The following is a 27,600-nucleotide window of genomic DNA, read 5'->3' as shown; positions in this document are numbered from 1 at the left end:
TAACACTCTGGGCTTACTTAAACAAAGGATGGATAAATCACTTTGCAATCGACAAGTGCTGACAAAATAAACAACGCTGTCCACTGAACATCAACTCATTCAGTCGATAACGTTATGCACCCTTAAAACAACCGGAGCATTAGTGTTAGTCATTCATCGGTGCAAAACTGAACAATTTAATCGCATTCTTAATCTAAAAGTTAATTACAGCTAATAATCTCAACAAAAAGAAACTTAATTCAATATTCTTAATAAATCGTCATTTATTTGATTTTGTTTCTATTTTTTTACATATAATTACTCTATTGACTAATTCTACACCACAGCAAGAGAACTTCTTTTCCTTATCTACAGGATTATATATTTCTAGCTCCTGCTTTCATTTCTACTTTTGACATATTTGCGACCAACTTCTGCCAATGCTTTTCTCCAGCAAACTGACAGCTGCTATTAAGGAGTGTTTTTCTTTTTCTTAGAGAGTTTCTTTCGGCGATTCTCCTCACGAATTTAAAAATAATTACGCCAGTTCACCCTTGGCTATGGCCAAGTTCGCAATCTTTAATCTACCTCCAGAAAATAACGGGTAAAACCAAAAAGATTGTATGCAACTGTCAAAATGCTGCAAAGATCGTATTTGGAATTATGAAGCTACGAGAGGAAACTAAAAGATCTCTTCCAAGCGAATGTCGTTATATGTTGTCAGAACTGGTTTTATTATAACTAGTAAGTTAGTATGCACTTTTATTTTCCAGTAATCTCCTAACAACAAGATTCACCATAGCCTAACTTTATTCTGTTAAACTACGTTCTGTCCGCCCTGGCCTAACAGCACAAGACTTGATCAAAAAAAAAACAAAAAACATGAATGAATTAGTTAACTTTTGCGATGTTATCCCTTCTATGACGAAGCGAATGCGTGAAGTGATTTCTGCGTTTGGCTAAGTTTAAAAAAGTTCAAAATGTACAGAAATATACAAAGGCACTGACGGATTTTAAACTGCATTTTCAGATGTAAGATTTAAATCCCTCAGATGTAGAAAGGAAAAATCCCAGTCTTGGATCTGGTTTCCGAGGTAAAACGAAGAACAGACTAAAATAACAGCTTTTTACTTTTGATAATAGTTTTCTTTAATGGACTTTACCTTCACTGTTAGCTTTGGTAAGTGCAACAACCTCTATAATGCGATTCTATCCCCGATAACTTGCTAAATATCTGGTTTTTTTGAGCGCAGGCCTTAAGATGATTTTCCCGCCTTTTTCGACAACTCAACGGATGATGCAGATAGTTCCCTTTTAGTTCTTAGCCGAGCTGAAGCAATTTTCAACTCACTGTTTCCAAACTTGATATTTGGAATTCACATGTATCGCCTAGAGTGCAATCTAGGTTTCGCAAAATTATCTCGATCAAAATAATTTTGGTAATGGCCAGTCTTACGCTTTACACTTCCTGATGAAGTTAGATTTTACTGTCATCCATTAAACAGTGTTACTGGGTATGTTCAGCATGTTTGTACGGTCAGCCTTCGAACGAATATCCAAACGGAAGACCTCATGCACACAGTACTGTAGTAGCTTCCATAACTTCAGGGTCAGCCTCATCCATTTACAAGATGCTTCACAACATTCATTACAATCACACGGTGTTTCATCGAATCAGCAACAAAATATCAGCTGAGCATCAAGCACGTGATTCACGATATATTTGTGGTTTTGTTGGGTGGCTTAGATCGAAACCAGTTGATGGCAAACATGATAACCAGGTCGATAACTTCCAGTATTGTGATGAAACTAGCTCCTAACACAAGGCCAAGTTGACCACCCGCGTCACCTGAGGACAAAATAGAACAGTAGTGCATAACAACAAGTATATGTTCATTCAACTACAGGGATACTCCCTTTATAACTGACCAGCTGCTTTCAAGCTTACCAATCCAAAAGAAAAAATATAAAAATTTGTCACAGTCATTTGATAATACATAAAGTTAATAACTAATTAAGGAAATCATTGCCGTGACTGTAATGAGGTTATCTGATCTCCATACACTTTAAATGACAACAAACGAAATAAAAATATCAAGATACTACTTGAATATAACATTAGTGATAAACGAAACAAAGTGGTAAATATTTGTTAATTAACTTACCCACTAATCTAAAAAATCCATAAGAAGGAGTTTGCTCAAAAATGTCAATTCTCAATTCACTGAAGTATAACGACAACACCACATAGTAGTCCCTGCAATAAGGAAGTTCCATAACCAGCTGTTAATGAAGGATTTTCACGTAAACCTTCCTCTATGTAAGTCACGTCCGGGTTTTATCTGCCCATTCAATGAAAAATTAAATTTTGTCCGAGGAAATTCACGGACGTCTTGTGTTCTCCAGACTGTCAACAAAAGAACGTTCCCCTGATAAGATCCGCTCTGCCCAGAAATTACATTAAACCTGTGCAGTGTCAGTTAATTGTGCTTTTCACCGATGTCACACAATATCAACAATTTTTAGTAATTTTCAAATAAACAAAAAATTGCCTCCATAGTTCACTTTATTATGCCGAAGTTAGTAATACTGCGAAGTTTCATAAGAATCCGTAGCAAACTCGTAAAGATATTTATAAAAAACAAAGACCATTCATAAATTCTTCTTTGGTTAAAACATGAGTACTTTGGATATGAATGTTTTTGAAACGCTTCATCATAAACATTCTACCATGCTTCATTACGGCAGACAACTGATAAAACTATTTATTCTAAACACCACTTACAACATAAACTGAACCATGCCGTCTGTGTCATTGGGCATGTGCTTGGCTTGCTTGAGTTTCTCGTGTTTTTTTAAAGGCACAAGTTTTTGAGGCAGGTAGAGAGTTGCAGATAACTGGGCTTCATAAGACACCTTCTCACAATCTACTGGACATTCAACTGGGCTGTTAACATTGGATTGCTCGTATTCCTCTGAAAGACAAATTAGGAAGTAAATGATTAAGTCACTTAGGAAGGGTTACCCACCACAGTGGGAGGCAGGTGTAGTAACTACACTCTGGCCGCGAGCTGAAAGATGGTACATGGTGTCCAAAGAAAGAATCAGTGTATTCTGTGCTTAACCACCAGAACATTTATTTGCGACAAAGAGAATAGGCCACTTTCGATATACAAAAAAGATTGATAAGACATCGAGGCTCAGTCATCCTCATCTTCATTTTGTTTGAAGCAAGATGACTACTAGTAGCAAGTAGAACAACATTTCTTGGCCAGAACAAGCTAAATGCTTTACTTCGGCTAATAATAAATTTAATTTGACTTTCGAAAATCAAATCTAAGATAACGATTTAAATGAACATGGTTTTCGAACGTTCTTTCACAGTCCTTCCTTTCTCGTTGAAGTCACGTTTGCATAGGCTTACCCCATGCAGGCCACATACAATCCAGAGTCTGGTTCAATGAACATGCGGTGATATTATCCGTTGTTTCTGTGGAAAGAAGGAGCAGGTAAATAGATAAAATGCTAAACGTTGAATGTTTAAAGTGGTCGATGGACTTAGCTACACCTAGCTAGTTCACAGGCATGACACTTACACTGAAAGAAACAAATATTTCTGCTAAACACTATAGGTTAAAAATTCCAACTTGAGAGGGCAGACCAGTTGGCTATTAACAAGCATGAGCGGGGAGTTAAACTAGGGTCTACCGAGAAACAACTCTTACTTAGTGGTCAGAGCGGAACTTGAGCGGGACGCGTAACTACTCGGCCAGTAATGTCTTATCTTAGTTAAAAAGCCAAAACCAAACCAAACCACAAAAAGCATAAAAAGTACCAAAGGGTACACATTGCAAGTTGTTTTAGTGAGCCTGAAATAGTATGTGGGTTTTGACCGTTTTTGTCTGTAACAACATACGGTTTGTGCATTCTGGTCTTGGGACTTGAACATGATTTTTAAAAGACTGTTTTTTAACGTTTTTCATATCTTAACAACAGCCATCTAATATAAAATAGACTATCACATTCCGAGTCAAGTCAGAATAGGGAAGTGAAAATAACATTTTTTGGCATTTCGAGGACCAAGGATTTGTCGAAGCACGCCGCACAAATAGAGGGTTTCGGCTAACGTGTTTACATGCTGGTTGCCACCCAATTCAGATCATGTGATGATTCATTTGGAAGGGTTCTGTTTACACATACCCTCATACACTCAGTTGCGCGTGACAAATATCACAATTTTAGCCTCCCAAATGAATCATCATGTGGTCTGAATTGGGTGGCAACAAGGATGTAAACACGTTAGCCGAATGTGTCCATTGTACTCCACCCGTTTTTTTTTTTTATTTATTTTGGAGGGGGGAGGAGGGAGGGCTGAAATCCGCCGTTTTGTTATAGAACGATTACTTTTGAAGGGTTATGCAGTCAGTATGTTTTCGTTTCACAACAGTAGGTGAGTATGTTTAATACCTTACCTGGCATGAACCAACCTCTGCAGCCGCATTTGTTAGTGACGTATTTGGTCATTCCTTCCAGATAACATTTGTTACGAGAATATTCCGGAAAATAGTCCAGACTTTTTCCGCTACAGTTGGTGCTAAAAGGATCTCGAAGGTTTTTAAGCTGGGAAAGTAGACAAATGTTATGTCAAAAATATTATCTCTTTATATATAATATACTTATAACCTCATTGCAAGGTAACACTTACGATGTTAGGTAGCTTTGCATATGGCAGGGCCATCTTAAACTTGCCGGCGCGCGACAATCGAAATTGAAATTCGGTGCTATTTGACTGCTTCTCTTCAGTTCTTTGTACATCTTGAATTTTCCTACCCTTTTCAACTTGTTTGTATGTTTCTACGTCAGTGAATTACTGTGTTACGGAAACCGAAGAGGGTCAGTCCCAAAATATTTTCAAATCCGAAAAAATTACCTCAAATTATAACTTTGTTTGCAAATCAAACTATTACAAAAATCTTTTAAAAATATTACATAAAAACATTTTTCCAAGTCCAGACGTAGTTTGGAAACGGAAGAATTAGAAAAAATGTGGCGTGATACCGGCGTAAGTTGTCAATTCGTGTCGGAGGTTTTTTCCGCCTTAACCGTATTTTTGTGGATTTGAAAAAATATTTTGGGTTTGACGAGTAGCACTTTGTCAACAAAAATCATGAGTTCGCTGTTTTACCCAATGTGGTTGCTAAGGAATGTGATGAACATTGATCACAACTTCTGTATAGATCGTGCTACTGTGTTTCTAATTTTTGAGGCTTAGCCATACCAAACGCTTTATTTATAATCAGTATTTTGAAAACTTTTCAAATAAACTTGGTCATGTTAAAAGGTACCTCGAATTTCGAAACTCGTGCAGGGATTTTTTTTTTTTGGAAAGTACATGAAATCCTCTTAAAGTCATTTCGTTTGTAATATTCAAGAGATGTCAATGCATTCTTTTCGGTGGTTAACACTATCGAGGACAGTTTCAACAACAATATGCACCATAAAAATATATAACAAGTTCAGCTCGAACGAAAGGTCCACCCAGAATATGACACTGAAAAGAGGGAATTGGAGTGGACTTGGAATGGAATGAATTTTTCTTGGTCAAGAGATATCAATGGGTTAGGTATTCACGGGCCAGCAGGCTCGGTGCTTAACTCTTGTTTGCGTAGAATGAAGAGGCTGAATTGGCTACTTCACCGGATTTCCTGAACGGGATGTGAATCTCTCGTTTTCTACGGTGCCACAATAATTTAGCTTAATTCATACATCTGGGAAAGAGAGGCGCTTGGAGAGTAAAGCGTCCTATGTTTAGGCACGGCAAGAGCCCTAAGACCCTAGGACTGCCCTTAATTCCTAAGATCACGACGTTTGTTTCCAACTAGGACACCTAACACCTAATGACTACACATCCCAGTAAGCTGGAGATTTCAAACCTTTTAAACGAAAGGTTTAAACAAAAGGCATGTTTTGCTTCATTTACAACTTTGAGAAAACCTTGGATTTATTTGCCTCCAAAAAGTCTGTCAAAACAACGACAGATAAAAGACACAACGGCAGGTATTTTCTAAACAAGTTAAGTAGCACCAAAACAGTTTTAATTACAAGGTTCCTTGCTTACAATAACTATGAATTTTAAAATCATAAATATTGTGCGCCATATATAGCAAAAAAGAGATGGTACTACTTTTGCGGTAAATACCATAAAGAAAAATTCCCTTTTTTAAAACCCGCACTTTTTATCATGCTAAACAGCGAGGATAAATCCTCTTTGTAATGGGCTTCGTTTCGTCAATCGTTTTTTTCCTGGGTGTTATAATACAGCTAAGGGACTTATGTAAATAACATAAGGCGAGCATGGATTGAAAATCTTCTAATAAAGAGCCACTTTCCAAAGAACACACTTTAGGAAAATTACTCTCCAGGAAATTGTCTCGACTGGTGTGAAAGTAGAGCAAATATGTCGATTGGAAGAGTCGAAAAACACCACTAATTAATACCTTCTTGAATGAATCTCTTTCATACTGTAATACGACAACTTGCATGGAAATATGGAGACCATCAGCAGGGAATTTTAGATTTCTGTGATATGGAGCACCAAAACAAAACGAACTCACACTGTGTAAAACTCATAAACCAAAAACGAAAACTAAAATACGCCAAAGTCATCAAATTTAAGTTAAATTTTAATATTTGACAAACCTACTTTAAAAAAGCTTGTCAATATACAAATAACAATATAGACAACCTTGGTGAAAACCGTCTAATTTATATTTTGCGTAATTCTCATAATTTTTCAACGATAGTCAGATTATTATATTGAAAGAATTCTGAAATAAGCGGAGGCGCTCCGTTGAAATAACTCTTAAAACATCCAACTAGCTTCTGATACAAACACGAAACCTTCACGAGAAAATGATTTGTTGTGCCTACTGCGTTCGTAATTAACGTATTCGGTAGAGTAAAATAAACTATACATTGCATTCTCCCTGGAAAACAATCAGGGCTATAAATCTAAATAAGAGCTGGCTTAATGAAACAGTCTTTGGATAGAACTGATGCAATCTTCATACTAACTCAAAATTTCAAATGGCATATTTTATTCCATAAACAATAAAACAGAGTGCAGTGAGAGTGGGTGAAGATACTTAAGTGGAAGAAATCATTAAAGTATTGAACAAGCAAGAAACTAAATGTGATGTTCAAAGACGACATTATTTCTCACTGAACTTGCTGTGGTGCGGCTACGAAATTTACATGCAAAAAGAAAATGTTGCCACAAATTCCACCCTCGTAAAATTTTAATGTCTGCGGCGAAGCTATATTCTTCACATGCGTCACTGAGAACCGAAATTTCCTTTGCAATTTGTAAATGATTGTTCGATCATGAATCTTAAAGCTAGCTGCAATAAAGGCGATGCGAAAAAAAAAAAAAACGAAATCGTCAAGCGTTTGAAAAAAAAGGCAAAGTTATCGAGAAATTACAAGTTGGCATTGATTCGCTGCCTGGTTCATTATGTGACGAAAATATTCAAAAACTCGTAAAAACCAAAGCCGGACATTTAACAATAAATTTACCATTCATTCGAATTTGATGATTTAATTTGTTTGCTGGGGACCAACCGATGCGCGGCGAAGGGAAAATAATTACCCTTGTTCTCGTCTTCAAAACACTCAGCGTGTTACTAGATCCTTCACAACTACTGTTTCAATCGCAGTGATAATATGTATCTAGTTTTCATTCTCTCCGTGTCGCTATTCGTCGTCTTCAAAAGGGAAGTCGCTTTAGGTTGATCGAAAACATTTCCAACTTGAAAAGAAAATATAAATAACGTATGCAGAGTAATACACTAAAAAAGGTCGTTATTTGTTAAAACGAGTTGCAACCGAGGTGACTAAAGCTTGCCGTTTGTATTAAACTCGCGTCAATTTTCTGGTTGAATTTCTCGTTGCGTTGATGAAAAATGAATAAGTTGGTTGATTGTTTGATTAACACACTTATACACAGAGAAGGAAGCACACCAAAAAGAAAGCGAAAAACCTATCACCTTCGAAGGAGTCACATCAAAAACAACGTACCAAAAGCTTTCTTTTCTTCCAAATAAACACTAGCCATACGTCCAATGTTTGCTATCGCATGACAACAAATTTTCATGCGGAAAATTCTTGAAAGTGCTTCGCACATTAAAACGACATGTCAAATACGATATAGGGGAGTCTCGAATACAAAACAAGACTGCGTGAGTTTAACGATTAAAAACCTCAAAAACTCTAAAAAAAAATTGTGTCAGCGCTCGCACGCAAACTGTAGGGGTTGAGTGCATGACCAAAACAACAAAACAACTCAACTTACACTAAAACATGGCCGCAAAAAAAATCGAATAAAATTACCTTTTGCTTTTTCATGTCAACGAAAGTCACATAGCCCGGAGGTACGTGAAATCCTACTCTCTTCAATGGCAGTTCGTCCTGCTGGTGAAGAATAACTTTCATTCCACTTCCACCGTACATTTTGCCTTCCTCCAGAGGCCGCGTATTCAACACCATATTTACTCCGTAAAGTGGGCCGACATTATCCGTTTCTATAAGCGGGCGGCCGCCAGCCCCCGAGTTTAACGTGTAGCAAGTGTGGCCGTCTGAAGATAGGAAGAGAGTAAAGTTTCCACTATCACACGGCACTGCCTTGCTAGACGTAACACCTCGCTTCAAAGAACAAGAAATTAAAATTTCATCTAAGATGGAGGAAGCTTCATTAAGAACATCGTTCATGGAGGGTTCCAAATTTTGCCTTTTGGAATTCGAGCCGGTGTCATAATCACGTTGCCACTGTAGGTTTGAATTGCTTAGAATAGTTTTCCTTATGTCGCGCAGATCACAAATGGAAATGGCCGGAAGTCTTATTTTATCTGGGTAATCAACGGTAGCAATTGTGCTAAACGGATATTCGAAATACTGTTTGATACTTTCCTTGACCTCGTTGAAAAACATTCCACCAGCGATTAACAGGACTGCGACCCAAATCAATTTGCGCCAAATCGACTTGGTGTCGAACACATAGTGAAGGCCGTGTAAAGTGTTGTGCCGCAGGTAGTACTCCCAAACGCGATAAATCCTTCGTTTTCGCTCTTTTTTAACGGCTCCAACGGAGTCATCGCCAGCTAAGCAAGGCGCACTTTCATGTTCTGCATCCCCGTTATCATGTTGATGGGTGAATCCGTTGGGTAGCGGTACTAGCTCTTCCGTAACTTTATCGCTTTCGAAGGACAAAGCATCGTCAACTTTCCTTCGACGCGATGGTGACTGACAGGTACAAAATTTCGAAGTCATTTGTTCGTCGTCGTCGAGTGCATTGCACTTTTAAAACGCATTATTCACCTAACTAACATTGGACCTCTTTTCCCAGCGTGCTCGCCTGCGCTTGGCGAAGCGGCCAAAGTAAGAACAGGCAACCTCGTTAACTCAGAGTTGAAAAATAACGCGGCACGATCTCATGTGCCAGGAAAAATCAAGCCAAGCTTACAAAACAACAGATAACATCTTTGAAGCGCTTCAAAATGCAGACCATTTTTGATTGAGCGAAAATTACTTTTTATCGCTTCCACGTCACGGTTTAGAGCTCAAACATTTCACAATTACAACCCAAACACCTGTCACTATTCGGGAGAGCTGCTGCAATTCATTATTCAACAAGAGAACGCTATCTATTATAATTCTGCGACTAGCCAGTCACATTGTCTCTCCATTGTTTCCCATCTACTGTTGATAAGAGTATGTTAATTTTGGTTCGCTGGAGACGCCAACGCCGTTCAACACGAATCGCATAATTCATCGCCTTTCACATGATGCTTTTGTGACTTTCCCTTGAAAGTCTTTGGTATCTCAAATTACCTGGAGCGAGTAATGTTTCTGTGTAAGAGACTCTCTGCAATCTTCTCATAAACAAAGAAGTCTGCGTATAGACTTCTAATTAGGCTAAGTGTCGTCTGGTTTGGTACTAAAATGCAAATCTCCACCTATTTTCCCGCCAATGTTTCATTGCCGATTCTAAAATTACTTTTTCGCGTTTATCACATCAGAAACTTTCGGAAAAAAGACGAAGCCTTCAGATTTTATTGATTAAACGCCCTTTCTACCTTTTCCACCTACAACGTTTGCTATTCAGTTACTGTCGCCTATTTCTGTATTTCGGTTTTCCATATTTTGCGTGGGTTAGCTTTTTATATAAGCATTTTTTCCGCTTCGCAATAAATAACATCGATGTGACAATCCCTAACTAAAATGCGATTGAAAAAAGATTGGTTTTGAGGAAAATAAAATGATTTATTTCGATCTTAATCAAATAAAGGAAACTGTAAATTTGACTGGCTACCCAACACAAAACTCGAGTTCTGGCAAAATTGGAATTTCACACCAACACAAAGGAAGGAATCGCACACAAATTTACGTCCAAACGGCGAATTTCCTGACTTTTCAAAGCAACCTGGAAAACATCCCGCTAATTGGTTTCAGAAAGTTGTTTTTGTTATAGTGCCTTCAAACTGCATTGCGGCAAACCGCGGGTATGTTCATTTGCCGTGAAACCGAGAAAAAGAAGTGCTGCAGACGACAACAAGGGATGTGAAACGTCGAGCAAGGCCATAGGATGTGTTAGTTACCGCATGGGGTGCAATGAGGTACCAGCCAATATATTGACCGATTACAACAGGTTTTCCATTCAAACGACTTCCTATCGAACTTGTTTCGCGTGGTTTATTGGAAAAATAATAATAACTATAAAATATAAAACTTGGACGAAATAAACTTAAGACTGATTAGCAACCCAAACTATCGTGTCGATTCTTTTGTCATCGTCTCGAAAGTATTAATGATTTCAACACTGCCTGTAAACACATAAAAAAGAATAGTTTACGAGGGAACCGTCAAAAAAGCCTCATGTGATGTTTTGAACATATTCTATGACGCCGCTATCTAGAACAAAAACCTATTTTCATCTGCACGAAAATTGAAAAGTTTACAAGCAATTTGGGATAACTATGATAACTACGCTTGAACGATAAATTTAGTTTATTTTGGGTGCGCAGGCTGAGACATAGATTGAGTAGCCAAATATTCATCTGGGAATTGCTGAAAACAATTTCACGACCTCAGCAAGAAACTTCCCCAAGGAAAACCTCGATAAAAGAAAACCAAAGCAAATCACGACTTAGATTTTCATTATGTTCTGTCAAACTCACTTTCTATCTATTTTTGACCCGTTTACTCTTACGATGCGGATACACTGGGGTACTGAGAATAATTGGCTCTTAACACACTTCTGAAAAATTCGTTGTCAAAACCTTTTACCACCAACAAAAAAAAGGATTTAATCTTGCAGAAAACAATCTTCAAATTAAACCATTGACGTCGGCTATCACCCATGTTACTTAGCAAGTTTATACCGCATGAGATAAAAGGCGATTATCACTTCAGTGGTGTGTGAAAAACAATTGGCATTCTAAACACACTCCAAATGAAATTTTAAGTGGCTTTAGCTAAGTAGTAGGCATGGGACGTTCATTAACATGACAAAACAACTGTTTGCATTGACGACGTAATGATTTGAGCATTCCTCTTGGCCAGTGCGACTGCTGGTTCTGACTTTTGGCGAAAGTCAAGCTGAGGCCGAAAGACTCTGAGAATTTCAATCTTCGTGTTTCACTCGTGTCGAATTCAATTTGAGTCAAATGTCGAACTTTTCAATTCCAGTAGGCCTGATACCAGTGGCCAATCTACGTGGCTTCTTTGCGCAATCGACGCGATTATTTCTTCTCTGACGCAAAATGAAATCATCGTGGCGTCATATAATATTAACAATTAATAAATGGAAAAAAATAATTGTTACCTCACATATAAGCTCTTCCAAAAGAGCGGGCAAGAAAAAATAGGTGTGATTACCGGCCTGAACAAGGGCGGGAAATGACTGACATTTAAGACTGCGTGCTTATGAACTTATCATTGACTTTCCCCGAGGTTGAACCGCGGGAAACCCTCGGGAAAACCCAGGGAACATGCGGGAAACGGTGCATTTTTGAAAAACATTTTGTCCCGTAGGGTAGGGACATTGTTTGTTTGTTTTTTAAACGAACGCGCCAGACTCCCGGGATGCACCTACGGGATTTGTTTGATATTGGTCAGCGGTACGTCACTTTCAAAATACTTGTCATTCTTTTAAAAAAGCGAAGAAAAATCTCCATCGCTGTGGGAATGCCTTTTCCGATATCAAAACAAAGGAGTTTCGGCACTCACTAGGTTTTAATACATTCTGGAGCAGTGGTTCATCCTACCTAAACCGTGTAGAGCCACAAAATGGATGCCTGGTTACTGTCCGTGCAAATTTCTGCATACCGTCTACTATGCATGGCTCCAAATGTGATGAAACAGGAGCAATTGACTATGGAAAGTTGAAGACAACCGTGACACAGCCAGATATGTTTACATCAGTTGTTGTGATCAAGCACCATTTGCTGGATCTCAAATACACTTTTTTAAGGGGTGTAATAATGATCTGTCTGAGAAGCTACAGGAAAGACGACCCTTATGGCTGACACTTCTCAAAGGTAGTAAACAAGCCAAAGTAAGCCTAAAGGAATAACACTAATTGCTCTATGATTACTTTACTGAGGTTTGGGAGTTGCAAACCAGACATATGGTCAATGACCTGCCAAGCCAGTATGTGTTTCAGCTACTGCTATGCTACCAGAAAGGTTGTCCACACCAGAAACAGAGTACTGCTGGTATGAAGGAGGACCTCCTCTATCTTACCTTTCATTTCCTATTCCTGACAGTGAAAGACCATGGGGAAGCACAAATTGTGCAACATGCTCTGAACACCGCAGTGGTCACTACTTGAATGCCAAAGATCACGCCAAAGATCACGTCAAAGACTACAGCAAAGGAAATGGTGCAACAATGGTATCTAACCCTTCATATTAACACTTCAAAATCCTTACAAAACGAGGCACACCTGACATCGAAATGGCTGAGCAGATGTTACGCAGTTGACAAGGTCAAAATGTGGTCAAAGCATATCAGTGATGTAGCAAAAGCACTGAAGCTGGGCGCCAAAAAGGCAGCAGCTACAAGAAGAAGAAAAGATAACTTCAAAGGCATGGTTTAGTCCCATGATATACGGTGTTGTTAACCTTTTTTGTTTAACATATAAATTGACAAGTTAATAAAGATGGTGAATTTTAAGCTCGGTAATGAAATGTGAAGGTGAATTAATGAACATGACACGAGCATGGGACAAAGAAAAATTCTGAGTCCCCGACAGGAATCGAACCCATGACCTCCCGAACACCGGGACGGCGCTCTATCCACTGAGCTACGAGAACTCATGGAGAGCAAGGTCATTTAACTGAGTTCATATATCACAGGTGTCCTGCATACTGCTAGGATCAACACTATCGAAGTCATCGTGAGTAGTGATAAGTTAATGAAGATGGTGAATTTTAAGCTCGGCAATGAATTGTGAAGGTGAATTAATCAACATGACACGAGCATGGGACAAAGAAAAATTCTTAAAATTCACCATCTTTATTAACTTATCACTACTCGCGATGACTTCGATAGTGTTGATCCTAGCAGTATGCAGGACACCTGTCACATATGAACTCAGTTAAATGACGTTGCTCTCCATGAGTTCTCGTAGCTCAGTGGATAGAGCGCCCGCCCGGTGTTCGGGAGGTCATGGGTTCGATTCCTGTCGGGGACTCAGAATTTTTCTTTGTCCCGTGCTCGTTTCATGTTGATTAATTCACCTTCACATATAAATTGACGTTGCCTTTTATATTTTGTCTTCAGTAGAATCCACCTGCAGCACTCCAGAAGTAGTACACGAAGAAAAGGAATTATCAGATACAAGGGAACTGTGGTGTCACTGTCAGAAACCTAAATATGGGTACATCTCTGTTACAATGAGTTGCTTGCCTCTTTATTTTAACCTTTTTTTACGTAGTATATTATTCAGATAGAACATTTTTTTTAATTCCCAGGGTCATGATAAAGTGTGATATATAAGGGCCTAGCTGTCACATTTGGTACCACGGACCCCAAGTCAAGATTAGTACAAAGAGCGAAAAAAAATCATAAATTTGTCTGTTATTGTTGTTAATGAAGGTATTCTGTCTTCAGCTTAGCCTCCGGGAGAGGGAAAATTGGTCTGAATTTCATGCCCTATACCCGGGGATTTAGTAGGTTTTTGTTTCATCCTTAAGACCAATGATAAGTGCATTACGAGTACTTTTTGTGTCAGGCGTTCCACGCAATTCTGAGACAGACTAGAATCCCATATTTCGATGTTCTGCAACGTTGCTTGGCCCAGCGATGTTATTCCCGCTTCGTTTGTAAAATTACCATGAAACGACAACAAAAGCTGATTTTTTTTGTCCGAAAAGAGAAAAGTCGTTGAACCTCCGGAAAATGATGGACTCCACGAAACATGAAACATCAGAAGAGACAAATGGTGCTTACTAAGCACACCTCTCATCTCATCCACATCCCAGACGACGTCCCCGATGACAATTGGTCCCATGTTTCCTTTAATAGTGACCAAGGACAAAGCAAGTATTTGGCTTTCACAACATACTTCTTGATGGATGTACGCATAATAACCTCGAATCGTTCAGACGATTTAGACCTTCAGATGTCGCTCAAATGTTGAGTGTTTTTGTGAATTAAATACGCTGAATGAATACAAGTTATTGCTAAGAGCAGTTGGCCACTACAGATTTCCTTCTCTTTCTGCTCGGTGAGAGACGAGGGGGAACCTCCGTTCGCAACCGGATCATGAAACATGAAACACGAAACATCAGAAGAGAGTTCAATGAGTACCACTACGAGTCAACTTCCGGATCTTCACGAGCCAAGCACAATTTAAAATGTCAAGTGGGTCATATGACCAAATTTGACTTATTTCTAGATTGAACACTGTGATCATCGCCAAAGTGTACCAAACTTTCCCGAAAGGGCGGTAAAGTAACAAGATCAGACTACCGATCTTGTTCCTTTCCTATCATCATTAGGTGCAAGCACGCATTTTTATAACAGAGTGACATTGAGAAATTAGAAGTTTAAGCATTTAAACTGTGGTTAATGAACTCTGTAGTCTACATCATAGCTGTCATCTAAGGTTGTCACCAGTTCTGTTATCTTCCCCCTATTAGCCATTGTGCAATAAACTTAGGTCAATGTCCAATGCAACCCAATAGTTTTACCATATGGGAAGTCATACGACAAAGCTCCCAGTGATTTTCCACCATGCTGTCATATGATTTCAGCGTGCTATACCCCTTCCAACTACTTCAATCCCCCGTTACTAAAATCCCATTGTTTTCTGACCCTGTCCCAGTTGTGAGCTAGTATTCAAGCTAGGCCGTTCTCCGCTTTCCCCTCCCTCCCTCCCTGTATTGGTAGCTTTGTCCTTTCCCATCTTTATCCTCCATGGGGCTGTAATTACCTTTCGTGAGAAGGCGGATTTCGCCTGCTGAACCTTCTCGGTTTATTCACTGCCACGTTCTATTTGTTAAATTGTGTGTAAACCATAGCTGCTTAGTCAATAAAGGTTTTTTGGTGGCAGGGAAATGCAACCTAGGCTGCACTTTGCCCCACAGTAAGTGCTATGGCCACCCTTGGAAATAGGTCCGGATCTCTCCACGATGGTGTCATCGTACCATCTGACCTATTGTCCTCCCAGAGGGGCACCCCTCTTCTGGTCCATCCTATGTTACTTCCAAGGAAATAGGTCCGGATCTTTCCAGGATGGTGCCATCGTACTATCTGGCCTATTGTCCTCCCAGAAGGGCACCCCTCTTCTGGTCCCCTTAGTAACATAGGTTCCCTTAGAGACGCCGTTACTCTAGGGGAGTAAGCCTGCCACCCATGTTTTGCCACCATAATCAGTGTTTTGTTTCTGTTTACTGTATCTACCCAGCAAAAGGGGAGGGGGGGGGGGGGTGCAATCTTGTTACCAATATAAATATCCTCGCTGGCACTGTTAGATCTGTCCCTCCCCCTGTGTGGGTGTGGCTTTAATAATTTACACTAAATTGCACACCAGCAGGGTCTCATTAAGTTGTGATTATGGAATTCACTCTCAGTGAAATTCAACAAAAAACACTGAACTGGGGAGCATGCGCGTGACGAAGAGGTCGGACGTGTTCCGTGAACTGCAGTTTTTCCCGTCCTCAAATTCAACTCAGGACAGTTAGTCAACCCGAAATGTGACTACTCTTCTGAAAAAAAGGTGGATTTTTATGACAGGCAAGGAAAAGAAACTCGTCCAGCGCGGTAAACACAAGAGGTGATAGGGGTTCAAGCGAAGAGGGAAACAGCGCCGCCAAGAAGTAGAATATGGCGGCTTGCGAGGCGGTCCAGACAACAACGAGGCTAAGGATGTTTTCGAGCCAAGCGAAGAGGAAGAGACAAGCCTTAATGAAATTAAGGCTCTGCTTGAAGGAGTTCAGCAAACGCTTGTTGAAATGTGCACTGAGAACCAATGACTGGCGGCTGAACTCACGGAGCTGAAGTCTTCCTTCAAGAAGCATTCAACGGAAATAAGCTCTTTGAAGACAACTTTAAAAAAGGAGCACAACGAAAATGAGGAGTTAAAAAGGTCGCAGCGATCTTGGTATTTCCGTTGCGCCCTGAGATTGACAGCTTTTCAATCAGTAAAAATCTATAATAAAAAAAATCAGTCATAATTGCAGCTTTTCAATGTTGTAAAACGATGATTTGTAAAACAAAATAACTTTTTTAGGGAAACCGTTACAAAAAGTAGTCTCTCCGGAGGTGACCTTTTGGATATAAGTTTTTCACATTCGACAGTGGAGATCGAGATTCTGTCAAGCAGGTTCTGTAGCCTGCAGAACAGGCGGATTAGCGGCGCAGAGAGCGAAACGCGATACACGAGGTCGCGATACACGAGGTCGCGATACACGAGGTCGCGATACACGAGGTCGCGATACACGAGGTCGCAATACACGAGGTCGCGATACACGAGGTCGCGATACACGAAGTCGCGCTCCGTACTCGTGTATCGCGTTTCGCTCTCGTTTCGCTTTCTGCTCCGCTAATCCTCCTGTTCTGCAGGCTACAGGCTCTGTTGACAAAGTCGCGGCGATGATTTCAACCTTTTCCCCGCTCACATGTTTTCTTCTGTAGAAAAACACAATTGTTACCCTTTCATGGTTCAAAGAAACAATCATTAGCGGAAATTACTTTGGGAATAGCCTCGGCAAGGACTGGGCGCATGTGGTGGCCAGCAGTAGTCATTAAAGCCATGTCACCTGGTTTGCCAGACCAGCGTTTAACATACTACGCTACATGTACACGGGAGTTCTATCAATGTCGCGATAAATATGCAACAAATGTAAGGAGTACAACATGAGGCATGAGGTGTGTGTTGGAATTACTTAATTTGAAGAACTCGGCTTAAAAAAAAAATAAGTTTAGAGAAGCTTAGCTTACATTTGATTGACCTAGATTCTTCGACATCAATATTTGTAATCTATGTTAGTTATACTTGATTAAAGTGAGTGAAAACGTTGATTTTATTTTTAATCAAAACTATAACAAAATTCTCGAACGTAATTGGCTATCAGCAGCCCGATTTGAGCATTAATTGGACAGTGTACGCGTCATGCTTGTAATTGGACAGTACGCGTCATTTTGCGCGCGCTGTTGCACTTTGTTTTTCAGCATTCATAACGACGTTTAATCGTTCAGCGATCATTCGATGGTTTGTTCGTTTCTCGAATTTTGTCATAGTTTTGATTAATTGGTATCAGGACATCGTGTCGTCCAAGTCAGTCTGTAATCATATTCGTGATTAACAAATCGGACTCCCGCTTCGCGGCAGTCCCATTTTGTTAATCACTCGTATGATTACAGACCGAATTGGACTCAGTCCTATTACCATTATATATTGGTGCATTATATATTGGTGCATTATAAGACGTATTATCGTGGGTGACAAATTACGCCTCAATTTTGGCGCGAAATTTCGGCGTTGTTTTTGTGCTAAAAATTTCACTTTTGAAATTACAAAATTGCCACGGTAACGTTTGGCACAGAAATTTCTAGATGCAACAAACAAGTCAAAAACTCATGATTGTGAGCATAATTTGTACCCATGATATTAAAAGGTAATCAAATGGTATACTCGTGAAATTTAGAAACAACTTCACCTGTATTTGATCAAAATTATAAGAATTTTTACAAAAACATACTTTATTTCACTTGTCACATTTGATTACCCGTACTGATTAGGAGCAATAAAATTGTAAAGGGATATTTTACAAGTAGTATATTAACTCGTGGTATTTTTTGTCACAATGCACGGAGGGAAAAATCAACAAGATTGAATGTTTAATAAAGTGGTTTTACTAAACCTGTGAAATAGATAGTGGAATTGTACACGCCACAACTTCGTATTAGTTCCTACTATCCCCCTATAGTTAGTAATTCTTTTGTTGTTTGGTCTTTGTTTTTGTATGTCACGCACTAATACTAAATATTATGGCGCTCAATCCAATCACTGTCTAATAGTGCTTGAAGGCACGCTCATCAATGTATTGATGTGTATCAGTAGCCAACTTAAGTATCTTTCTATTGAAAGGTCATGCTAACTTTGTTCCTTTATCACTTGAACATGTAGGTGGAATTCAGCTTGGATGGCAGAAGTCAATTTTGCCTGCTTCCAGCCAAGAATTTCAACCAATTTGACTCCCAAAAGGCTTTTCATAAATGCTCCAGCAAAGATCCAAAGACACTTGCTACTGAAATTCAAAATGCCCTCCTGGGCAAGAGGACAGAGAGTAACACAAGCAAACCCGGAAAAAGAAAGCACTCCTTTACATCAGCCTCTGTTGCAAAAAAATGTGCCATGAGTGATGGCATGCAAGAGTCATGTGACAAGTGTCTTGTTTCAAGTAAGTGTGAATTGTTTTACATGTAAGTGTTGAATGTGTTATGTAACCTAAGGGTTTACACCAGATAGTTATAACAATTTTTAAAAAGGAATGAAGCAGGCAGTTACAAACCTTAATTTTATGGACCATAAGAAGGGCTTATTACATTGGGTCGCACTTCCTAGCCAGTAGTGATCCAAAGACTTGTAAAAGTAAGCTTATACATGCAATTTATAGCTGGCAATCTACATGTAGATGCAGTGTAATGAATTAATAGGTGCTGTGACAGAAGACCGTTTGTTTTATTATAGTCAGCTATGAAAATAAGCATTATTTTTTACATATTTTCATAAGAAATTTCATTGCAGAAACATCTCAGAGAGAGAGAGAAGTAGGCCTGGTGATCGAAGCTGTCGCAAAGAAGTCGTGTACAGAGGCCATTGAAGCCGAAAAAAGATGCTGGACCGATGGGCAAGAAGAATCCGAGTCGGGTAACGTAAAGATCGGAGCATACATACATACACATACATACATATACTTTATTTATTTTCTTATGACATGGGCTGGCAAAAACGGAGCAAGGGACACAATAGCCTGACAGGTGATTACATTTTTATGTTGACATCAGACTAGCTGCTACCATGAGTGTTTTTTCCGACTTCATTTTTCATGTGATCTTCCCGTACTACCACTTGCCTAGTGAAATCTCTTACATTCAGGAACTAAAAGTTCTTGACAAACATTCAAGTTTGTGTTACCTAAAACAATTTTCTGAGTACCAGTGCTTTCCATTGTAGTTCTGTAATTTGCATTATTGAAATAGCTGATTACTAGACTCGGTCTTTTTCCACATCTGGTTTCCTGGCTGTCTTGTGTTTTTATTTTTGGGAAGGGAATTTGGCCAAAAATGCCTGCCTTGGAACTTTTCCTAAAGCTAAATTAACCATTAAAAAAGCTACATGTGTCATATAAAATTTTGCATTTGTCACAGGAGTTGGTTCCCTCATTGGACTTCATACAGGCAAAGTTTTAGGGTACAGTACAAGGACAAAGCGTTGTGCAGTTTGTGAGGCAACTGTTAGAAATGGCAGTGCTCCAAGAAAACATGACTGTCGAAAGAACTGGACAGGGTCCTCCAAAGCTATGGAGCCAGATGTTGCTGCAGAGTTGACAGTGTCTGCATCACAACACCTTGTCCAAGTCAACATACTTGCTGGGGATGAGGACTCAAGCACCATAAAAAAGGTCAGAGAGAGTGTGACACATGATGCTGAAAGTGGTCGGACAGAGTGGATGCTAAAAGGTCATTTGGAACCCCTCTGTATGCCCTACAGAAGCATTACAAAGGCATCCTCAGTGTTAAAGTTATTATCTACTTGTTGACATGTTTTGGCTATGCATTGTCCCAAAACAAGGGTAATGTTCAAGGGCTTCAGAAAAACCTAAGAGCAATTGTCCCTCATGCTTTTGGGAAACATGAACACTGTGACCTATCTTGGTGTGGCTTCCTCAAAGACTCAGCTGCTTACACACACAAATCACTCCCGTATGGCAAAGATCTCCAAGATGCAAAGCTGCAGAAAGACCTTGAAGCAGTAGTTGAGGTCTTTGCCAAAAATGGTGAGAAACTTGTCCCACTTGGCTCAAGCCAGGCAAATAAGTCACTGAACAACTCTGTAGGAAGCAAGGCTCCGAAGATCCGCCACTATGGGGCAAGCGAGAGCAACGACTACAGAGTGGCTTGTGCCGTCAGTCAAAAGAATCTTGGGTATTCTTATGTTCCAGAGGTAGGTACTGTTGTACCTAGTTTTAGGAAAAATAGATTTGGCTTATTAGTCCCAGACATCTCTCTGAAACTTGAGTACCCCCACTAATTTATATGGTGCTTCACTTGACAACTTTATCGTTAATCCTCACCAATAATATTTTAACAATTTGACACAATCTATTTTTACAATAGTCGACCCCCAATGCATTGTTTGTTTCACCAAACATATATATATGATAAAATACATGTAAAGCAAAACTGTATCCAATTTGTGTTACATGTACATTTGTTATATTCTAGGCATTGAGTGACATTCAGTTATCTCCAGGTGCACATTGCAAGGTGTATGCAGAAAGATTAGACAGAAAGAGATCCAGGCTTAGTGTTAGGTCAAAAACCAGGGAGTACAAAAAGAAGAGAAGGGAGCAGAGAGAGAAGAGAAGTTCTAAAGTCAGGCAGCTAGAAAATAGAGAAGGGGTCCAGTATGAAAGTGGTTTGGGTTGGAATGAAAACTCAGATTCACCTGTAGAGATTCCTCCACCAACTGTAAGACCTGAAATCAAAAAAGTCACCCCTACAACTGCTCTGAAGAAAGTTACAATTGACTTGGAAACATCTTCAAGGGGTATTCTTATATTCTTTACAGAAACAACAATCATTTGTTAAAAAAAGAACTGAAACTTTAATTTAAGCATCTGATTGCAAGGGTTAAAGTTAGTGTAACAAAGCCTTTATGGCATTGTTTATTTGTTAAAAAAATTTAGAAACATTATTTTCATCCTTAATATATTTTTTTTCCCATATACACATGTTAACATTTTATAGTTTGAATCATGGTAGTCATGCTACTGCTGAAACTGATACCAAGGCAATGGTTTTTTCAGGGAGTCAAAAAATACTGTTGTCCTAGCTAACACGACTAAAATGAATGTGTGGGTAACTTGCTAGTTTTCTCTGGAAATGCAAAAATTCAAATTCATTAATATAAGTTGCCAGCATTACAATATTTTCATTCTGATTCAGGTGATAATGCAGAAATATGTGAGATTGCTGCAGTGGAAGGAAATGACCAGTTCCGTGTATACATTCTACCAAAGTGTGGTATAACAGCTGGTGCTTCAGCTGTGAACAAGCTCTCTGTCAAGGATGGAGTTCTATTTTATGATGGCAGACCAGTTGAAGCAACAAGTTTGGACAACGGGTTGTCAAAGTTCTTGAACTGGATCGAGCCAAAAAAACCATGTTTGTTGTTGGCACACAATGCTAAGAGCTTTGATGCCTAGCATTTGTACAAGGCTCTAACATCATGCAGCAAGTTTGATGAATTCTACGAAATCGTTCTTGGATTTTCTGACACACTGCCTGCCTTCAAAGAGCTGTATCCTAACAGAAAGTCCTTCACCCAGCAGAATTTGGTCATAGTTCTTCTTGGTGCAACTTACAACGCACACAGTGCCCTTGATGATGTGCTGATGCTTCAAAAGTTGAGCACTAGCTATCTAAGTGATGCTGTTCTTCTGAAACACAGCTTCTCAAATTCATGGTTGAAACAATATGCAGTGTTCTTAACTGAGAAGAGTAAGGCTCTAAAATCTTTGCAGCCACTCATTTATTAGAAGAAAATATCCAACACAATGGCTGAAAAAATTTCTGCTTCTGGTCTGAGCCTTGGCCACCTGCAATTGGCATACTCAAGGGGAGGAGTAGATGGTCTTTCCAATATTCTGACAGAAAGGTTTGACAGGAAACCAAGAGTAACCACTAACAAAAGAATCATCACAAATATCTGTAGTCACTTTCAGAGTGAATGAAGTTAAAGAGCTTAGCCTCCAGTAGCTATTTCTTTCTGGTGTAATTAAAATCATCATGATGCCACATATTAATGTGAGCTGGACTATAAGCTACATTTTACAGTTATGTTACATTATAGGCAAATATTATTGTATGAGTCATAATTAATATGGCTTAAATTTGACCACAACTGAAATTGAATAATTTTCTCCTCAAGTGTTTTTGCCCTTATGTAATTAATCTCATTATTCAGTGTCACAGAGTCTTAGAAATAAAAGTTAAAATATTTTGGAAAGTCGTCACATCATAGCATTGGAAAGGTTTTTTTATGAAAATTAAAACAAATCAGTGCAATTGTATTTCAGCATGTGGAGTTTGACATGCATTACAAAACCACAGCTACATGTAAGTACATTTGGTTTCTGAATGTCAGAACAGTTGTGCTATGGCTTCTTTGCTCAAAGTGGACTATCAAGGTCAACAAAAACTTTCTTTGTAATACAGGATTACGTGCTGCCCTAAATGGGCTTCATTGCTTGCATATTACACTTGTACCAGCTACATTACTAGCTATTCAAAAGAAAAGGCCATCAATAAATTGAAAAAGTGGAGCTATATTATTTGAATAACAGACTTCTTAGAATCTATTTTAAATTCAAACTAGCATGTAGGCTGGCTTAAAAATATTTTCAAGAACATTTTGTGCACTGAAGCCCTTTACCTCTACAATTACTCCCTTGTGGTTTCCATGGTAACCAACATTCAATATATTACATTTTGAGTTTTATCCGTCTGTTTCTTTTGTTTGTGTTAAAAGAAGCTGAAATCATATTGTTGCTATTTTTTGGGCCTTTGGCAGGTTAGAATGCCATTTCTATGGATGGCAGGGTAGGGAGGGTGGTTGAGGTCCCCTCAGTAACTCAGAAAGGAGCATGGGCACCCCCCATTTTTTTCAGTTAATTTTAATCAACTATCTATAACCTTTGTATGAGAAAAAACTGATCTGATTTCTATTGCTGGAAATTGAATAAATGAGGAAAATAGAATACCATGTGGTATTTTCTAGTTTTCATTTATGTAACCATGGCAACCGATTTGATTCAATTTTTTCCTTAAGGATCCAGCTTTCTATCTAAATCAAACTGAAATTTTTTATTTGTGTCCAATACTCTGTATTGACTGTAGTTCAGGGCATGTTATGATTAGTCTGGGTATGGCAAGCCTATTGTAGCAATATTCAATACCTAAATTCAACTTCAATTCAATGAAAATTCAATTTCAATTCAATGAAAATTCAATTTCAATTCAGTGAAAATTCCAATTTCAATTCAATGAAAATTTATTCAATGCGCAAAGCATCTTGGGTGGAACATCCGGGGATCGGCCACATCTCCTCCCGCCATTTTAGCCAACAAAATGGAGGAAAGTCTTCGAAATCTTGCAGATTCGCTGGGTGAATGCTCGCGACTGGTTTGGCAAGTCTTAGCTAGTAGTAGTTCCAGCTCAAATGGGAACGTTACGGATTCAGTTACACGAGGGGTATCAGGAAATAACTTCAGTTCAACGAGCAACGTTTCCAGTGCTGTCGAACGAGCTCGGTCCATGTTGCAAAGAAGTCGAAGTACAGGATTGTGTTCTCGCTTGAGTCAACGGGAGTGACTTCGAGCAGCATCACCTTCTACCGTACTTAGTAGTAGTGGAGCAAAGAAACAAAAAACAACTCCAGAACAGCCTAAACCGTTTGAATTTGCTCTTATGTATGTGGAGGACGACGACGACGACGACGAAGAAAATTTGTCAATTAACCATGACAACATTTTGCTTCGAGGATTTGTTAATTTAGTGAGCACGGATGGAGAGGCAGAAATTCGATCCAAAATTGGCGATGCAATTAGATCCGTTAGTCGGTAACGGGGATTTTGTGTTTCATCGTGCTAACCGGCGGAAGTTAAGCATACCTGTCAGTTGTGGAGAGTACTCGTACAAGCAAGTGAAACTGCTCTGCGGACAAGGAGCTATTTATGCTAAACTGAAAAGTGGACTGAACTGTTTAATATGCGATGGCGACGTAAATAGCTCATCAGATCATGATTTGCCTGGTAAGTATGTTATTACTGTCATTAATTTGGGCCCAGTTAATACAAAATTTTAAAAAAACAACACTAACATTAAAACATTAAATTTGCTGCCTTTTTTGTATGTCAAGGTATCATGGACCATCCCCAGGGAACCTAAGACAAGGAGGGGACAACGTTGTTAATTTGCTAGTCCTGGATGTAGATAATAAATTATAAACAAGAATGAAAACTTTGTTAAATTGAAAATGGGTTGTTTGTCCTCCAGAGGTTAAACATACTCTCATACATTTGTGGAAATCGAAACAATGTAGATTGTGTGTTCCCATTAGTGTAATAATTTCCTGGTGTGCCAGCATTGCTCTGTATAGTGACACTTAAGACAATTTGAAACTGCCTTTCTTCCTTTGCTACAGTTATTTGAGGCAAAGTTTTAATGCCAAAACTAAATTGTTACCATAGTAACATTTCTTCCTTTTTACTACAGTACTTGAATTCTGTAAAATAGAGTAAGAGATGTAACGCAAAAGACTTACAGTTCTATCGGGAACTACAAATTGTACTTGCAAGTCTTTGATGTTTGTTTCATTGCTGCTTATATATTCCTCTGTCCTATCCAGCACAGACGACAAAAATTCGGGTAAATCCATTTCCGCGTCAAACTCTGATTAGGCACGCGCCATATTGCCAGTAAAATGTTCCCGCGGAAAAATTATAGCATACAGCTCCCGTATTCTAACTACCCCGGATGCAACTTACCATTTCCGGTCACTAACCGGAAGTGATTTTCAACGGGATGAGTAACTATATATACTTTCTTTGAATCGTGATTTAATTTCTTCATTGAATGAATTTCGTTGCATTGAAATTGAACTTTCACTGAATTGAAACTGAATTTTCATTGAATTGAAATTGAATTGAAATTGAATTTTCATTGAATTGAAATTGAATTTTCATTGAATTTTCATTGAATTGAAATTGAATTTTCATTGAATTGAAATTGAATTGAAATTGAATTGAAATTTCATTGAATTGAAATTGAATTTTCATTGAATTGAAATTGAATTTCATTGAATTGAAACTGAATTTCACTGAATTGAAATTGAATTGAAATTGAATTTCATTGAATTGAAATTGAATTTAGGTATTGAATATTACTACAATTGGCTTGCCATATCTGGGCTTATGAGGCCGTGACAGTAAATTAGAGTGAATTATTATAATGAACACTAAATAATGCCAAAATGGGGCATTTTCAATGCCTCACTGCTCCTTAATGAGCACGGGCACCCCCCTTATTTTATTTCAAAATTGAAGTTATCATATGACAAATATTCAGTGGACAAAGTATGAACAAAAATCTATTGCCAGTTTATTTTCGGAGGAATGACCTTAACTTTAAGAAAACAATGATTTTACTAGTTTTCCAATATTAAACCTCTGGTAGAAAACCAAGCTGGTCTGCCTCAGATCAGGAAAAGTTCAGGGAAGAAATTAAAATAAGGGGCTGCTACATGAATGTGTGTCTTACATCATGTAAATTTATTTGGTAAGGGAAATTTGAAATTTGAAATTTGAAAGCATTGTGATCATTTAATCCTTTTTCGAAGAGCACTCTATTTGAGTTTTTGGACCAATTAATAGTCAATGAATCTGACTAGCCCTTAAAATAAATATACTTTTGGCATAACTAGAAACCCCTAACTTCCATCAATCTATTTTCATGTTTCTCTCAGTATCTCTAAAATATCCTATCAGGTCTCTTATGGTGAAATATTATTAAAAGACCTGAGAATGGAAGCGGGCAAGATGAAGACACTCAACGCTGTCTAGTCTACTGTGATGTCCTTTTTATAATAGAAAATTGGGATGAGACAGTCACAAGATTTGGTGCATTGGTTGGCGATGAGAAGCTGTTGCGATTTGCAGTAAGGCAGCAAATGAATCATTCTAACTTTCTTTTTCGCCTTTATCAGTCAATATTGAACTAACAAAGTTATTCTGTAGAATTCTGTTTTGCTGTCAGATTATTTAGTCTGAGCAGTATCATCACGTTTTGTTAGTAATTCAAGTTGAAAAGGAGTGCAATTTCTGCATGCATTTGGGGAAGAGATACATGTACATTGTACATTGATGTACATGACGGCATGCATTGTAAAACCAAATGTTGACCAGATCAGCAAGGAAGCCTTTTGTTTTATAGGTTAGTAACTACATGTAACCAAAGGTAATGTTGCTGCTGTTTCCTCATTTAAGGGAAATTTTGAGGTTTCGCGTGATTTCCAAGTGTACTTGAAGAGGTTGAAGGAGAGTGAATCTTCAGGAGAGACCGAACTTTGAACAAGTGGGGTTGAAGAATTTACAAGCATGATGATCGTAACAAGGGTCATGCCATTTTTAGATCAAATCTTGATCGCGTGACACAAAGCATGGAGTGTTTTAAATCAAACTTTACAGGCACCTCCCTTGCCACTGGAGTTGTTGGCTTTGATCGTGAGGTACAAAAACCTTCTAGTATGTTTGTTTGTACAGCACCGCTCAGTGGGTGGGTAATGTTATTGAGAGGGGTGGGAAAGTGATAAAATCAAGAATGAATTGCTGATGTCTGAATCTCAAATTTTAAGGAGAGCTTGATAAATAAAAGCTCAGAAAATTATTAGAAAATGACAAAATGTAAATGATAACAAAGGGGATCTTAAATTTAGACTATGACTTTATTTGTTTACTTGTAAGACACAAGCGTACAGTTCATGTGTCTTGTCTTCCAGATGCCTTGTCGATATCTAGCATACATTTATTAGATTCTATGGTCTGCACTGTTTGAACATTTTGATTAGGAAAATTCTTGATTTCTAGGTACCACTGAAATTGCTGAAGACTTTACAAAATTATATCTCTGTTTCAATTATCTATTTGCTTTCATGACAAAAGCTCACAACCGGTCCGTTAATTATTATACCAACCGGTCCGAGTATTTTTATAATTACTCTCACCGGTTTTTAGATGATGATTGGCAATTTCTTCCACCATTTTGCTGCGTACT

At 38.6% G+C, this 27,600-nt stretch overlaps 1 protein-coding gene and 2 pseudogenes across 1 annotated transcript; 2 read left to right on the top strand and 1 right to left on the bottom strand.

Moving 5' to 3' along the window:
- Positions 1-238: 238 nt before the first annotated feature.
- LOC110042711 (acid-sensing ion channel 1C-like) lies at positions 239-13,317 on the bottom strand. Its single transcript, XM_020748078.2, has 6 exons — positions 8,368-13,317; positions 4,452-4,599; positions 3,404-3,469; positions 2,765-2,954; positions 2,145-2,236; positions 239-1,828 (listed from the first exon to the last, which is right to left on the bottom strand). The coding sequence occupies exons 1-6, from the start codon at positions 9,301-9,303 to the stop codon at positions 1,692-1,694; spliced, it is 1,569 nt and encodes a 522-aa protein (XP_020603737.1). The 5' UTR covers positions 9,304-13,317; the 3' UTR covers positions 239-1,691.
- A 6,154-nt stretch (positions 13,318-19,471) lies between these two features.
- On the top strand, positions 19,472-21,365 carry LOC110042679 (uncharacterized; annotated as a pseudogene).
- Positions 21,366-21,619: 254 nt separating this feature from the next.
- LOC149117653 (uncharacterized) lies at positions 21,620-22,548 on the top strand (annotated as a pseudogene).
- The last annotated feature ends 5,052 nt before the right edge of the window (positions 22,549-27,600 follow it).

This window comes from Orbicella faveolata, unplaced genomic scaffold, assembly GCF_042242905.1.
Source record: "Orbicella faveolata isolate gen_17 unplaced genomic scaffold, um_ofav_v1 contig_1, whole genome shotgun sequence".
In the NCBI taxonomy this organism is placed as follows: domain Eukaryota; kingdom Metazoa; phylum Cnidaria; class Anthozoa; order Scleractinia; family Merulinidae; genus Orbicella; species Orbicella faveolata.
This window is presented reverse-complemented; position numbering and strand designations above follow the sequence as displayed.